The following is a 17,162-nucleotide window of genomic DNA, read 5'->3' as shown; positions in this document are numbered from 1 at the left end:
CACTGCCTGGGTTGTCAGCTGTGAAGGCAGGGCTGATTCATAGAGCAGGCATGTTGCTTTGACATAGCAGTATGTAACTTGTAAATGGTCTTTAATGAAAGACTGCAAAGCTTGTATTTGACTCTGTGCTATTTTCAGCCCCCCCAGGAATTGTAAATAGCATGGTTTTCAACAGAGCAGCAAGACTATTTGTAGCCTTTCCTTACAGCCTTTCCTCTTTTTACGATCGAACTATGACTTGTTACCTACTGTTCTAATGACAGACTTCCCACGTTTATTAAAAACATACAGCAGTGAATTTGTATAATGAATACTTGTTCATTTAAACATTGTTTAAGATCCAACTTTAATGCGTAACAGCCAGGAAAATTTGAATTTCAACCAACCTGCCTCACCAAGATAAGAGTTTCTTAGTGCAGTAGTGATTTTCTTCCGGCATGGTCTGTTACTATCATTGTGTTACAGCAAGGTATCTGTTCCCTTGTCACATACTCTTTTAGCGAGCAACAGGATGGCTGTATCATCACAGTAGTTACATTCCAGAGAAAATCAGCATGCTGTACTAGTCCCTAGATTTATTCTGTTGCTTTGGGAAATAATGTCTCTACTGATTTCTCTTTCCTTCTTTGACTGGCTTCAGTGCAGGCAAGGCTTTCTCAGAAGTGGCAGTGGCATACCTCCGTCTTGCTGCCTGAACAGGATTTGTAAACAGTATGCAGCCAGTATTTTCTCCTTACTTGCCTGCTCAGTCCAGATGGCAAAATCTCAAGTATCAACTTCTCACACCATGGATCCTGGATGTCAGAAGGAAGACTCTTTAAACAGAACTGAACATTTTCCTATTTAAAAAAAAAAAAAAAAAAACCAGAAAAAAAACCCAACCAAAAACAAAACCAGAAACTTGTGTTTTGCCTTCCTAGGCCAGTAATTTGTAAATGTGTTTTCAGGTTTACCTTGTCCTGCTCATTGACCAGGCTTTCTCTAAGATAATGCTTATTTTTCGTTCTTTCGTAGGTAACTTTTGCCTCCATTTCACATAGTCCCAGTGATCAGGTGTTTGGCCCATAATATATCTCATCTGCTGTGAGATTAGAATCTACAGAGCTGTTAGTATCATAGAGGGGTAAAAGTCAAATCTCAATCTACTCACATCTGAAACTTTCTGAATTATGTGGAGGACTACATGCTTGGGATGAGTGGTCAGCAGACCTCTCTTGGGCTGTATGGTGGAGTTTTGCAGAAGCAGAAAAGGTAACCTCTAGTTTCTGTTGGGGTAAGGGAAAGCTGGTATTTGAGAAACATACCTATTAATTTCTAAGGGAAGGATGTCATTCAAAATATGTCTGGTAGAAGCACTAGCTGCCCTTCCAGAACAGGAATGGCCTCCCAGGATCCCAGTGAACAACGCATGTGGCTTACACTGCTTTGGACACTTGGCAGACACACCTGGAGCATGAGGTGAGGTAACTCGCAGCCTAAAATGTCGTTTTCCCAGAAAAGCCTCTGCTTTTGTAAGCTGCATTTCTCCTGCCCTCCAGCTCCTCTTCTTGGACCCTGCCTGCTGAGTTAACAGACTCTAATGTGAGTCTTCCAGTTGGCTTCAGTGACTCCTTCTCTGCAGTCCATTATACATACTCCTTTAGCTTCACACCGTCTCCACTGGAGTAACACTATTTAACAGCCTTCAATGTATTTGTCCTCAGAAAATACTTGCAAGGTCAATATTGTTCTCCTTTCACAACTGAAAAATTAGAGAAATTAAATTACTGGCGCAAGTAATTTAATATCTTACAGAAAAGAATCTGTGCTTTTCAATGGTTTTGAGTTGAATAGTACCTTTTGTGGCACAATAGCCTGTACCACTTCTGGCATCACCACCAGGTGAAGGTAGCTGGACCAACACTATGTGGCTTAGGCAGTCTTTGGGAAGCATCTTTGTGAACCATCAGATTTCTCATTATTGATTCCCACTGTGAACAAATGGTCAGAGGTAGATGGAGGATGTCTTATATCCAAACCCATACCTCACTCAGTCACCAACTCTGCTGAAATTGTTCTTGTGAAATGAGAACTGGTGGTGAGTTAGAGTGAGTTCAGCTTTAAAAGTTTGGTTAACCGACTAAGAAATTAACTTCCCTTCTGCACCGTTGCTTGCTAATGCAGTTATAAAAAGTTTTTGTCAATAAATGATTGCCACTTAATGGCCTGAGGCTTCTCCTGCTGAACTGAAATCGTAAAAAGAGCAGCAACAACAGGTGCAGTACTGTTTTAAATAAATTTAAAACGAAAAACCAGAATGGATATTAGGTTATCATCTCCTAATAACATGCATTTGTAATTGAAGCAATGTAACTTAAAAAGCTTTGTGCAGCACAGCAGCATATCTCACGAGCGCTGTGAAGAACAAGCAACAGTGCAATGCCTGAAGAGGAACTGTGCCAGAAGAGGTAAGGTATTTTATTAATAAAACATGAGCTCAGTTTTAGATGTGATTAAATCTTCTGTAAAGTCATCAGAGCTAGCAAGTACTGCAGAAGACAGCCAGCTAGCAGCCCACTTAGCTAATAGTGTAACTGATCCAGACCTGCATTTCATCCGAGTTACAATTTATTCTGAGAAATGGTATTGAACAAGGAGGTAGCAAAGAATCAAAATTCTACAGAAGCCTGTAATCTAGAATTAGTTTTTGTGTTTCTACCAAAATTCCTTCTATATTTGAACAAATGTATGCATGACTAGAGGGCTTTAATGTTGCTTGGAAAATAAGAGACTAGTGTGATAATTGTGACATTGTTAACACCTTCACAATCTCTTATTACCAATGGAGTCAGCCGCTGTAGGACATAACTCCAAAACGGATCTTTTTGGTAATGTTTTAAATACAGATGTCAGTTACTGCAGTAAATCAGCTACACTGTATAGCTGTGCATCTTTGTAGACTGTATACCTCCATATTCTTGAAACAAAGGTATTACTGCGTGAAGTTATAAATGTTTCAGATTTGTATGGTTCTTTCATAACCCTAGTTATTCATGGGAAAAAAAAAGGGGGGGAGTGTTTGACACAGCTTGTGAAAATACAACTACTTCTTGTAAAATGAAACTTTATTCTAAAATGTATCCAAAATTGCAAGACACAAGCACCATTAAACAGATAAATAGACATATATTTATATACAGAGAGCATCAAACACAGAACAATTGTTAATATAATTCTTATACCATTTTAATGAGTATCCATCAATAAAACTTTACAATTTAAAGAAGACTTTTCAGTTGCAAAACAGTTGTAAAATCATATGTATAAATTATGTTTACTACAATTCCAATAACAGAAGCAAAGTAAAATACAAAAATAATAATCAATACTGCAAATTCAAATATAAAACCCAAAGTAATGCTGCACAGGTACATACGTACACTGGATGAATTCATGCAGCTAGGCAGTGCAACAAATTAACTGCTGAGTTTAACATCACAAATGGAACAACCATGTCAGCAAACAGAAGAAAATATATTTTTGTAATAAATCATAGTGCATTTTGAAGTTAGACTTTATAAAATGATTGTTGAGTGGTACACTTCTAAAATTCCCCATGTGATCTGAGATTCCCCAGCTCCTCTCCTGCAAAATAAAATACAAATGACAAAAGCGAAAAAAAAAACCCCGACTGTAGTACAGAATCTGATCTACTGGTACCATCTTGATTTTTTTTTTTTTCAGTTCTTGGTATCAGACTTGCTTGCAAGTGTCCATGTCAACAGGGACATGCGTTACTCCTTGCTACCACTTGTAAATCTTCACGCTCCAATGCTATCTCCATAAACTGAATCTCACACGATGCTTAGACTGCACTGGTTCAAAGAGACACAGCTGAGCCTTGAAAAAGAGAACTCTTGAATCCCTATGAAGTACAGAGAGAGAGTAAAACGGAAGGTAGAGAGGCCTCGTTATTCCTGAAGCTCCTATCCCCAATTGCTTTAATTACATAAACAGATTAGCATAAGAGGCTTTTATGGCTTGGATGAAATTTCTGCTGATTTGCTGGGCAAGTGCAAGGCCCTTTCACAGTGCAGAAGGCTACAGACTGTTTTGGTTGGTGAAAGGAAGCTTCAGGTGACCGTGTAGAAAAATACTTCTGTGGTGAAAACGTGTTAAAGAAACAAAACCAAAATAGAACTCCTTGAAAACTGATTTCTTGCTTAGCTGCAACACTAAAACATGGCTGTTCACCTTTCAGATCTGCGTTGGTGATTGGTGTATCATGAACATGTAGATATAACTGAGGTTCATACCTCGTTGAATATTACTGGTTAAGTGTCAAAATTAAAAGAGATAGATACAATTACACAGTCCTTAAAATCTTAAAAGTGATAAGCACGCTCAGTGTTTTCACTGGGAAGATACTGCTAAATGCTACATTTCTTTGCTGAGAAGACATGAATTTACAGCAGTCTGTGAACTACTGAAGAGTTGCTCCCTGCATCCTTTTTGCTTCCAAAACCCCCTTTCAAGCCATCACTAACTTTCACATTAATGAGAGTTTCGAGCAAAAAAGGGGTGCAGAAAAACACTTGTATTGGGTAAACCATGTAGCAATTTATACAGCAGAATTTCTAAATTTCCAGCCTGCAAGTATGTGTAAGAGAGAGGCTAAGAGATGGCATGCACTGCAGTGACATGTCATTGTGCTTATGTCTGGTGAGTGTCCTATGGCATTTTCACCCGGAAAAACATAAAAGATTAGCCCCAGAAGATTCAAAATAGCCAGCATGAATGAAGCCATCAGCTGGCTATTTTGAAAGTAAATATTTATATTTCTAGTAAAGAACACTCCAAGAGGGAAGTTAGGCTACTTGTAGCTTATAGATACTGAAGCTGAAGAGAATTACAAAGGCACGATACAAGCCTGTATTTCTTGTAAATCATATATATGCTCATATATTTTTTGCTTATACCACCTCAAGATACCGAATGGTAAAATAGTAACTGAAGATGCAAATGTTAATGGAAAGTTAAGTACTAAAAATAAATGATTGCTGGAGAAGATAGCTCATTACTCGCTACATTTCTACTCTTCCTGGATGGTGAGCTTGCTCACCTTCCCTCCATTGGCTGACAGTACCCATCAAGATACTCAAGAACATGGTGATCCACTGAGAACACTGGAAGAGTGTCAGACGACAGGCAGAATGGCTTTATCCATCTGAAAAGTTGTCAAAAAGTGAAAAGTGGCTGCCACAGCAATCTTTCCCACTGCAACCTGTGGCCCAGAATTCACTGAGAACCCACAGTCAGTCACTGGAAATTCACACCTATCTTCATGCAGAGATGAGGCTAAGATAATCCATGAACGTAAAGTTTTGGTTAAGTTCAGCACTCAAAATATTGAACAGCAGAGCAGGGATTGTACTAGCATATCATAAAAAAACAATTTTTTTTTGTCTTCTATTCATAGCTACACCAGATGTGTATAATTTTCAACACGGAATGACTTACGACTTGGGAAATAAATCTATCAATACCGCTCATGTTAAAACTCACCAAAAAAAATTACACCCACTTTTGTGTGATGAAGTTACATGGCAACTTCAGCTGCTGTCTCAAGCCCAGCTGTGAGAATGTGAACTCTTCATGAAGGTGACAAGGTGCAATTTTTAATCTTCAACTGTTCCTCAGCTCTCAGCCAGAATCAGTACAACTGCTGTTACGATTTCGTACCAGCAGTTAACGAAGAAATATAATCTGGTTAAACTAGAATAAAGTAGGTGTTCAGTGAAAGCCTGAGGTGGAACCTGCTATAAAAGTACTTTGCTAATCCACAGTAACACTGATGCAAAGATATCCTTGTTTCCAAACCAGCATGTGAAATCATATACATTTACTGCACGTTTACAAAAAATCCCCACCATAAACTGGCATTACTACCTGTATTCTCACAGTCCTAAATGAGGATCTTCTAGATTTATTCCTTAAAGCTCCCAGGAAAGGAATCTTTAGCCATCCCAAGAAATTTATGAACATTAATATCTTAGTTACAACCTCACAAGGGCTTAATTTAAAAGCATCATATGCTATGGCTCGTGTTGATCCATCTGTGCAATGATGGTTTGATCCTGTGTTGCTTTCAATGAATGAATCAGTGCAGGCAAAGTGTGACAGTGCGACTGATACTTTTGTGTAACAGGGATGTGAAGCTAAATAAAAAGCCTTGGATTCATTCCACCTAATTGTAGGCAGTTAAAAGTATGCAGGTTTCACCAATGGAGAGGGAAATCTTCCAGAGGCATATCCCTCTTCTGTCCCACCTCTGGCTTACAGGATAGACATAGGCTGGTAATTTTTAGGCAGCTAAAATTAAGGTAGGATGAGTCAGGCCACAGTTTGGAGCAGAAACATGCCTGATGTGGTAGTATGTATTACCATTACAAATCACAGCCTGTCAGCCTTGTCTAAGGCTCCAAACTAGATACATGTTGTGGTTAGAGACCCACGCAATCCTTGCAAACTTGCCAGTCTCGCAAGGATCTTTTAAAAGATAAACCAGTGAGACTTGATTTTATGACCTAGGTTTTTTGACCTGGGCAGCGTGTTGGACCTTTCATCAACACAGGCTACTGCCCTTCTACACCTGTCCCAGAGGCTGCTTTTAAATGTTTCACACAAGGTCTGGAGAAGTTTGCAGTTGGAGAGGTTACTCATCCCAATTATCATTACATTATTATTAATGTAAATCAAATCAACATGCACACATCAGCGTATTTATGATGTTGTGGGAATTTTGTATCTCCATGCTTTTGAGCAATTTTGGCATGGCATGTATTGGCTCTCTACAGTAGATGCTAATAGAGAAGCACACACTGAGGAGAAATACAGGTGTTTGGAAATACACAACATTTGTGAGGCCCCCAGTATTATACATATTAATGCTTAAGGTCAGAGGCAGTATTTAGTTTTACATGTATTTTCTACATTAATATTTATATTGATAAATTTAATTCTTGCTGGTTTGGAAAATTACTGAAGTTTTCTTTACTTCTAGAGACCGGAGTACGAACATTAGTTTTATTTCTGATGTTGAAGGTCATTCTTTTTCTAAAATACACCTGCCTGATCGTTCAGATGTGACCTGCAAATACTTGAGATTATGGGACTGGGATTGCCCTGTTGTTTTTGGTTTTTTTTTTTTGTTTTGGTTTGGTTTTTTTTTTGTAAAGGGCTGAAATAATCAGTAGAAGCTTTTTTTTTTTGACCTTAGAAATACAGGGAATTTATCTACACACTGGCTTGGAAGTGTCAGGAACATTTATTGAAAGTACTCAATGTGAAAGGGTGACGGTGCAAAATCAGTAACAAAGACTGCCTTTATTCAAAATATTAACCTACACATTTAAACAATCAATAAAAACATGTAAAACACAGAATTTAAAATAATCAAAGTAATTATCCCCTTCAACTTTCCCAACTTTTTCACTTTTCTCAATACTGTCTTTCAGTCTAGACAGGACTTGAATGTCAGAAACCAGCAAAGAACACACACACAATTTCAGGTCTTTGTTGTATATCATAAAATAGTAATAAAAAATAATCCAGCGTCCAAGAATTTGGATTATTTATCTCCATAATCAGACAAAGAATTAAATTTTCCTTAAAACATTGCCACACATAAAACCTGTGGTGGCTGGGGATAAGGACACAATACAAAGGCAGTGCTTTATCCCTTGCATACCTTTACAGATGGGTTTCTGTCCTGGCACTGGTGCAGTTGAAAAGCACACACTGCATGCCTGGCATGGAGCCACGAATGTGCTAACCTGCAGCTGCCCATTGTCTGCTAAAATCCAACCCCCAAAGAGATATGAGCTGGGTTGAATTCTCTTACTTTTAATACTCCTGCAAATGGCTTTATATATCTGCTGTTTGAAATAAATTCTGAAACCACTAAGCGTGCTTAACAAAGCTTTTACCTATATGTGAACAGCAAGTTTTGAGGAGAGAACAAGTACTGTTGTAGTATATAATACACATGGCTGTACAATCAAATGCCACCTCTTGCTTCAAAACAATTTACAGTAGAAAGCAATGGTGACAAGGCTTCTTACACAAAACCTACAGGAATTTACAGAATATGCATGGATCACTGAGGTTATAATGCCAGCAGTAGACTACACAGAGTATCTTGTGCAATGTGAACAAAGTTGACAATAGTTTACCAATGCTTTAAGTAATTCACATAAATATGCTAACCCACCAGCTATCAAACCCACCTCCTCTTCCCACCATAAACAAGTGTTTGCCAGATGCATATACAGCAATCCATAGAAAAAATTGTTTTTTGTGTTTTTAGGCAAACATGCACAAAATAGATGCACTGCGACATTTTTGCAAGGGGATACTTGCCACAAAAAAAGCCCTCAAAATTGGGGGGCATATACAGCATATACTCTAAGCATATACAGCATTTTAATTCACACTTCTCAAATAGCCACTACAAGGCTAAAAAAGTTTATTTTATGGATAATAAAAATTTACTTGCTTCTCAACTAACAGAAAGCTCCAGCTTCCACTTTACTCATGCCACTCTTTTATGTCTGTATTTTAGCCCTAGTTTAGGAACTTGTATTCTCTTCCTTAACCGTCAACATAATCATTAATGTAAATTAATGTAATCATTAATGTAAATCAAATCAAAGCTAGAAGTTAATCAGAAAAATTAAAATAGACTGGGCAACAGCTTATACTTGCTTGTGAACATCATGTTTATTGACAACAATTTAGCAAACACGGCTTTTCTTTTCTGCTAAGCTGTTGGACGCGCTCCATGCTCCTGTTACAGATGGACTTTGACACCCACTGGAAGGGCATTTGCACTTTGCTCATCTGTAACAAAAGGTGTGGCTGGTGGATATTGCAGCCCCTGATCCACAACCTGCCTCGATTAAGAAGCCCAGCCCTTCTGCGGGGGATTACAAACTCTGCAGGATCAGGATGCACCTCTGCTTTAAAAAAGAGAGCAGCTACTGAACCTTAGCTACCAGTTTTGCTGATAACAAGCTTGTTACTAGTAACATACTTTGCAAGCTATTCTAGTAAAAGCTCCACCTCAATTACAAATCATCTATTTGAATTTTATTTCCCTCCAATCTGCATGGTAAATATCAGCTTTTGTTTCAAGCTACTTTATGTCATTGCTAGAAATCATCTGGTCTAATGTGAGTCTGTGATAGGCTAACTTTCCTAATCCTGAACAGTAACAGCTCTCAGGATGCCGCACTGCCACTCCACATTTGTTGTTATGCTCAATGTCTCTAATGAAATAAACTCTCTGTAGCAGGGCTTTAGATATAGATTTGAATAACTTTCTGTATATTTATTGGATCTTATTTATGTGCAGATATCTGGCACAATACATTTAATAGGAAAATCCAAATGAGAGAGAAAAAACCATGAAGATTAAACAACAGAAATGAAACCTACAAATATCCAGTTCATCCAGTTGATAATTTGGCTCCTCAAGGATTGGAGCAGTTGTTCCATAGCAATAATTCTTCCCATCAAAAACGATTGCTGATGATTTCACTCTATAGGGACAAACATAGGTTTGGCCATGGTTATTGTTATAATTCCCTCCTAATCTGAGGAACTGTATATATCTCTATAACAGACCAAACTTCTAAATTGTATGGTCTATTTCCTGGTACACCCAGGGTATTGAGAAAAGGCATCACCTTTCAAAAATCCCCATGTTTTGTGCTGATTCTCTATGAAAACTGGTGCTAAACTGCCAGAGTTTTCTCTTGGCAAAATTATTCTTCTTGTCTCAGCATTGTAAAGTCTTGAAGGATCCCCATACCTAACTGCAAGAAGAATTGTACAAGTTCTCAAGAGAACAGCGAGGTAGCGTACGAATACCTTGTTTCTGAGCGCACATCTGGTGGATATTAATTACCAGTCCTTAATTACTAGACCCTGTGAACAAGCCTGCTTGACCACTCGGTTACTCTTTTGAGAGATACAACCACAGAACCCTGCACAGCTAAGGGGCACCCTGAATCCCCCATGAGATACTGTGAAAACACGCAATAGAAAATAAAATTACATTTGTGAATTAGGCTCTTACAAACTCATACATTAAGCAATCCACTTTTGGGGGTGTGGAAGGAGCTTTCAGCATAAAAGCCCGGCTGTAACTAGGCAGTAAATTTAATTTTGATCTGTTTTTCCCAAACCCACATCTTTCAACATATATTTACGATGCTGAATTCAAATAAATAAATGTTTTTTTCCTCGATTTCTTTTACAAATAGAAATTAAATAGTGGCTATAAAGTGACCATTTCAAATTATAACTGAAAATTGCGTTTTTATTAAATGTGAAAACATGTACCCAAGAAAACCTTTATACATTTTTATGGCAAGTTTTCCCATTACATGAGAGGCTTTCTTACACAATTTAAGCTTAAACTGAAAGAACACTGACCAAACAGAAATTTGGACTAAAATCGCAAAGCTGTTAGCTATGTTGAGGGAAACTATGGCTGCACAATTGAAAACAAGATGGAAGGACAAGTTCACAAAAATAATTCATGTAGTAGCGAGCAATGCTCTAATAAAATAAGAAACAGAAGAAAGCCAAATCTGTTCTGCATATCAGTACTACCAATACATAAACATGCTCCTGCATTGGTAGAATCTTTAAAATAATGTCTGCTTAGGGAAGACTAAATTTGAGCTTCTAGACTGTTCATGCTCAAGCATGGTTATAGCATATTAGCAGTCTCACTTTCCTGAAGGATACTACCTGTATTCTTAAATCTGTTTAAAATTAATCAAGTGCAGGCTTAATTTCAAACAAATCTGCCTGTGTTTGCAGGATCAGAGTTTTAATGTGCTGAATAGCTGATTTGTTACTGTATTTTTTTTTTCTCCCCAAGATAACAGCACTGGCAGAAAATTTGCAAGCATGCACTTGAAGCAGTATTTCAGATAAGGACTTTTTCTTGGTTTTAGTTGGTTTTTTTCAGGTTGAAACATCATTTTTATAATTTCAACAGACCCCCTGTACTTCGCTCTATATATTCAGTTTATACATCTGCCAAATAATGTCACACCTCAGATAAATTACATATTTCATCCAGATCAGGGTGAAATCCTACCAAAAAAATGACCTTATGTGAGTGTTTTCATCAGTTTCAGCAGGACAACTGGCATGAGCAGCAGCTTACAGGGCTGTCAGGAAAGTAGAGGAAGCCGCACACAGTAACATTTAATCTAACTCATTTATCTCTGAGTGTACTGAATTTTTATAGTTGTTTCATATCATTAAATCCTGAATTAGATCTGTAAGTGTGATCACTCTGATGAGAAATGAGCTGTCACTGTTGGAAGAGTATTTTTGAGATTTACTTGAAAGATGTGCTTTTGTCAGGATTCTCATCCTTTGGGCCCGACCAAACCCAAATGTGTTTGGGACAGGAGCCATGGCTATATCACAGTGAATTAAAGAAAAATAAATTCACCTGCACTAAGATTTTTCTTTTTTTTTTTTTTTTTTTTTTCTTTTTCATTGTTAAAGCTCCATTTTACATTCTCCAAATGAAAATGCGTAGGGTCAAATCTTGGAAGACTCCAGTCCTTATTTAGCCACCACAACAAAAAAGAATCAAGGCTGACTAGGAAAAGGAGATAACACTTCAAAATAATTAACTGAGCTGAGAAATAGAAATCACTGCAATATGTATCAGCTGAAAATTCATTTTGACTGGTCAAGGGGAAGAAAAAGAATAAAATGTTCAACGCTGAATACTGGAACAGCTGGTCCCTCATTAAATTATCCATCTAATTCCAAATCATCTTTACAGGCAGTATTTCATTTGCTAGCCACAGAACAGGAGAAAATTCAAATGATTTCTAGCCAGTTCAAGAAGCTGTCCTTTTGACATATGAATTGGTATCCATAAAGAAGCAAGACTGTTCACTTCTTCCTAGTTTGAATTATTTCAAATAAACAGCCTACGTATTTATTGTTGTGTATTCCCATTGCAAGGAAAAGCAACAGCTGGATATCGTGGTACATGGGGCATTTTATCCTACATTGAGGGAAGCAGGCTGGTTAAGTCTGAAAGTTGTTGCCATCTGTGGGTGTGTGACCCACTGGTGGTATGAGCTCTGCAACCAGAAGGGCTTCCAAACAAAAAATGGTAAATCCAGCCTCAGCCACAGGCTGACGGACGATCCTCTGATCTGGGGACTGTCACTCTGAGATGCCTTCGAGTCAAGCTGAGGCACATTTATGTCACTGGGCAGCATGTCAAAGACTCAATGTTATTGCCATGTTTTTTACATGCACCAAACTCACTGTACAGTGGAGGGGGGAACACAGGAGTGCAACCGCATTTCTTCCTCATGCTCCTACAATTAAAATAATTTAACCTCTACATGCAAATATCCAGGTATTTGTTTAATGTGCATGTCAGGCCACATGCTTTACATGTGATTCATACAGCTGTTTCTTTGCCCTAAATCTGGTTCTTGCCTATACAAGAATTAGACATGGAGATAAAATCTGGGTAAGAACACTCCTTTTCATAGGCTTATGCAGCAGATTAAATTTCACTGTGAAATTCACAAGTAAATCTTAATTTCAGCTGTTTTGTAGAAGGCCAGACTATTTGCCAGAATTCTCCCAGTATGAGACATCCATTACTCCCCATTTCTGCTACTCTAAGGTTTCATCACTTCTGTTTTTAAAAAGCCTTACTTTGACTTTGCCTAAGAGAACAATTTACAGGACCATGATCTATTTATTACTGTATTAAAAAGAGAAATCTACATAAAAAACCCAGTGTGGAAAAACTATTCTGCATCACTTACTTAAAATAGAATTCCTCCTAGAGCTGGACAAGTTCTGACATGAGTAATGCTGTTGTGTAACAAAAAGTATAAACAAGCAGTTATGTTACACACTCGTATCAAATGTATTAGAAATGTAAGTGGAAGTAAGTCAATGCTTAAAAACAGTCTTTCCACATTAATGCTCTAGATATGTTGGAAATACTGTAAGGATTATAACCAAAAGAAAGAGAAGAAGTGAACAAGCGAAGAGCTCTATGCATATTAAAAAAAACCCCAAAAAAACAACAAACCAAACCAACACCCAAAGGGACACCCTTTATTTTTAAAGTTGAATATTTAGCACATAAGACTGCTTTCTCATAGTTCAGCTGCAGAAAACTATGTATGGTTATTATCACCTGGGCTTGCCAATGCACATGTAAGTAACCCTACTCATGTACATAAGCATAGGGATGTAAGCATCCGCTACAGAAAGCAGATGATTAGGTTTCATTTTATATCTGATTAAAATTCTAGCAATTAAGATATGCAGTGAGTATTCAAGGAGATTTTCCAAATCTAAAATTTTGCAGGCTTGCACATCTTTTGTTCCCTCAGTCTGTGGGACTATGCAGGGATGAGAGGTGCCGGACATACCTACTAACTTGCAGTGAAGGACAGGCTATGAGAATCAGGGCCTGTTCATTTTGAAGCCAGGAATGTATTTACCCAGATTAACACTGCAGGATCAGTGTAACAGTATTATAAATGTTTTGATCTGTATAAATGGCTTGGAAAAGAAACAGGGGAAACAAAGACATGCTGGCAGCAAGAAAAATTGCATAGAAAGGAGTTTGAAAGAGCTACAGAAGAAAATTTATGTGCCTGAAAGGATGTTATGCTCTTCTATATAAACTAGGATAAGATATTTTTACAATTATATTCGGTATGTGCTGGCAGTTGCGTTTAAGGTGCTTCTCTGCACAGGTTTAATTTAATGGTCAGATTTTCATCCTTAACAGGAGCCTATAAGCTAAAATATTGCAGATAATGCAAAATTCAGAAAGAAAAAAAATAATCAAGACTGTGATTAATCCTAAAACCTTACTCTGCTTAATTTTGCCTCAGTACAAAGCTAGAGCGGCACATACACTGTCTTGTAAGAGAGCCCTCAGTGATGCTGTCGGGTGGTCACTGGATACACTGCTTGCCTGCTGGAGCCCCAGCTTGGCACAGGACAGCACAGGGGCTTCCTGGAGGTACAGAACAGACCCCACATGCATTCGGTGGTGTAAGAGCTCACTCAGGGGTACACTTGGTGCATGAATGGGCTTTGGCACTTGATGCATAGTCCAGGCATATCCATTTATCGTAGCCCAGTGGCAAGTGACCACCTGGCTGGGCACAAAAGACCTTCTTGGAAGACTACCATGGATAATACCGGTGTCAAATGCAGGCTGCAAGGACACCTGGACCCTGCAGTGCACTGGGGACACAGCCACTGAAATCAGTGGTATCAGTGACAACAGCAAACGGTCTGAGGAAACTAGGTCTGATTTTTGTGGGTTTGTAACTCAAATCCGTAGTAGGGGCTTCTAGCATCTTTTGGAACAGCAACGGAGTGTTTTCCAAAGATAAGCAGATGAATGTAACCTTCATAATCACTGGGAATTAAGTCCACAAAATAATCTAATGACTATCTAGTTTATGTTTACAACTAATCAAAGTAGTTATTATCACTAAAAAGTAATGCTGCCAAAATCTTTGATATTTTAACATAATTTTAAGCCTCCAAGAGTTTCATCTTTAAATACCTCTAATGAGAGAGTAACAAGTGTTACACCTTTTTATTTTCATATATTATATATTATATTCATATATTAGACATATAATATATGTAAATAAAAATGAGCTAAGAGATTGTAGTATTCCTTGCACATCCCATTGTGTGCAGCAACTAAAACAAGGAGTCCATTAGATGTTCTTCCTTATCATAAGTTCATGAAAAAAATGTCCTTGCAAGACTTCACAGCCATAGCACATCTCAGAACTGCTCCTCCTACGTAAGTGGCTCTTCTGTATGCAAAGTCCAAGGAGAGGACTTGGTTTTTTGTCTGTGGCATGAACTTTTGTTCAGCCTCTTCCTGGCCTCATTGCTGATCATCAACCTTTTGATCACTACACAACTGAAAACTTTTGTTTTCTTGGGGGAGCTGAAAGTCATTAGGAACTACATGTGCTATAACCTTGGGTTTAGAGCTTTGCCTGAAGAGACATGGGATTGCTTCCAGAAGCATTTCCTTTAAGACCATATGCCCTTTCTCCTTTCTGTCCTCAGCTTTCATGTCTAAAACAGGCTGACCTCCTTATAAAATGGCCCACACCTTATTTTCTCTTCTGTTCATGGCAAAAGTGAGACCTTCACAAGGCCAGCGGTCATAAAAAGTTTACTGCATCATTTTGGCTCAAAAAAAAAAAAAAAAAAAAAAAAAAAAAGAGAGAGAGAAAAAGAAAAAGGCTGTTTACTGAAAATTTTGAGGAATTATTTCTGGTAATGTGATGAAAAACACACCCCCGAATAGTAGGATGACCTGGTTTTCTGAATGGGCTTGGGAAATGCTGCTTATAACTGGATTGTTACCATCTGGTTAAGAATCAGTGGAAATGGGAAAACATAATTGTTAGACAAGGTTTTGGTGTAAGGACTCTACTGTACAACCACCCCTATGGAAGATCATGCTAAATACAAAACTCATTTCCAGGGGCAGAAGAAGCCCTGACTTTTTATTGCTAGATTCTATAGCAATTGGAGCTCACTTACAGTAACCTTATAGTACTCTATATAAACTGAGAATCGTGTATCAAATTCAGGCTTCCATTTAAAATAGATATTGCAGATATTAGGCTTCAATTAAAGAAGAAGAAAATAACCTTCAGTGCTTCTTTTTTTAAAGGCAAAGTATAAAAAAAATCCCCAAACTAAGTGAAAATTATTAAATTTCTCCAAAAAATTTAAGACGAGCTTTCTTCTATTTCTTGAGACAGTACAGTTTGTGATTCACAGGGTAACTGGTATCAAACACAAGTTAATGAAAGCTCTTATAAGCAATTTTATTCCTATCTATAATGGCAGACATTAACAAAATCAGAAGAATTTTATCATTTTGAGTTCACCTTAAAAAATAACTTATAAAGCAGTGATATATGCAACATGAAACAGTTCAGGAGGGGAGAGGGAAAGCAAATTTTAATAATTAAAATGTAAACGTGGGGAAAAAAAAAAAAAGGAATAAAAGTCCCTACGTCTCATTTCTAGTTAAGATGTCATGATAATATTTTACAATGTCCTGCAGGTCTATGTATGTATGTGTGTATTTTTATATCACACAGACATACATACACATCAACCCACACATGTACATACACAGATAATTGTTTGCAGTTCCATCTTAGGCAGTTCTCTTAATGCCACTCTTTACAGTTTTCTCAATCATGTTTGGGACCCACTTTCTTGACAAAACGGGGGAGATGGTAGAAAAAAGAAATAATAAAGGTGGGTCTGATTGTGTCTGAGATCCTTTTGTTAAACTGTACACTGGGACGAATAATTTTCTTCTGCAGTAGCTCTCTGAAGAGGGCCAACTCACTGTGGTCTTCATGGCGAGACTTGTTAACGGATCACACACTCATTGTCATGCTAGGGGAGTACTGGAAAAAGAGGAATTCACATTTTAACAACCATTTTTCCCACCCCCCAGGTAACTAAACCCAGTTCTGGACCACAGCAATGGGTTCACATGTCAACATCCTCTTTGAACTTCCTCCTAAAATTGTCCTGTGGCCTGAGGCTGTAGTTCAATTTGTGGAATTATAACTTCTGTGATACTTCTCTCATTATGCAGAAGTACAGCTATTGCTGATAAAGTCAACTTGCTTGAAGAGTCTTTTGTTCTTACCTGAGTGGTGTGATGAACCAATACCTCACTGATGCTTTCCACACTTTTTCCTGGTCAATGTTGGATACTGGGGGGATTTAACTCATCTCAAGAAGACCAGTTGCATTTATGGTTAGTTGAACCACATAAATATTTTGGAGAGCTTTTTATTACTTTATGGGAAGAAAGGAGTAAAGGTATGTAAGACTGGAATTAAACTAGGTCTGCATTATTCCGTATTACCAGTTTTAGGAGGCAAACTGAATCAAGGATCAGTGGTCAATCTTTTTTATGTGAAACAAAAATTCAATCACCACATTACATTATTACTGTAACACAAACTGAACTGCAGCCCTTATACAACCTATAGTTTCCCTCAAGTTAGCAGTACTTC

At 37.8% G+C, this 17,162-nt stretch overlaps 2 protein-coding genes across 11 annotated transcripts in view; one reads left to right on the top strand and one right to left on the bottom strand.

Moving 5' to 3' along the window:
* The window catches only part of ATP6AP1L (ATPase H+ transporting accessory protein 1 like), a 756,678-nt gene that overhangs the window by 390,045 nt on the left and 349,471 nt on the right, over positions 1 to 17,162 (top strand). The gene's annotated exons all lie outside the window — the stretch shown is intronic.
* SSBP2 (single stranded DNA binding protein 2) overlaps positions 3,090 to 17,162 on the bottom strand; it is a 175,154-nt gene continuing 161,081 nt past the window's right edge. For 7 of the 9 annotated variants that reach the window (XM_030470283.1, XM_030470291.1, XM_030470292.1 and 4 more), the window contains one exon: positions 3,679 to 16,541. In XM_030470283.1, the coding sequence (XP_030326143.1) occupies positions 16,512 to 16,541 (30 nt within the window). In that variant the 3' untranslated portion in view covers positions 3,679 to 16,511. Of the gene's footprint in view, positions 16,542 to 17,162 lie in introns of all 9 variants that reach the window. The other 2 variants (XM_030470284.1, XM_030470287.1) reach the window with 1 other exon arrangement.

The sequence above is a fragment of the Strigops habroptila genome, chromosome Z, assembly GCF_004027225.2.
Source record: "Strigops habroptila isolate Jane chromosome Z, bStrHab1.2.pri, whole genome shotgun sequence".
Classification (NCBI taxonomy): domain Eukaryota; kingdom Metazoa; phylum Chordata; class Aves; order Psittaciformes; family Psittacidae; genus Strigops; species Strigops habroptila.
This window is presented reverse-complemented; position numbering and strand designations above follow the sequence as displayed.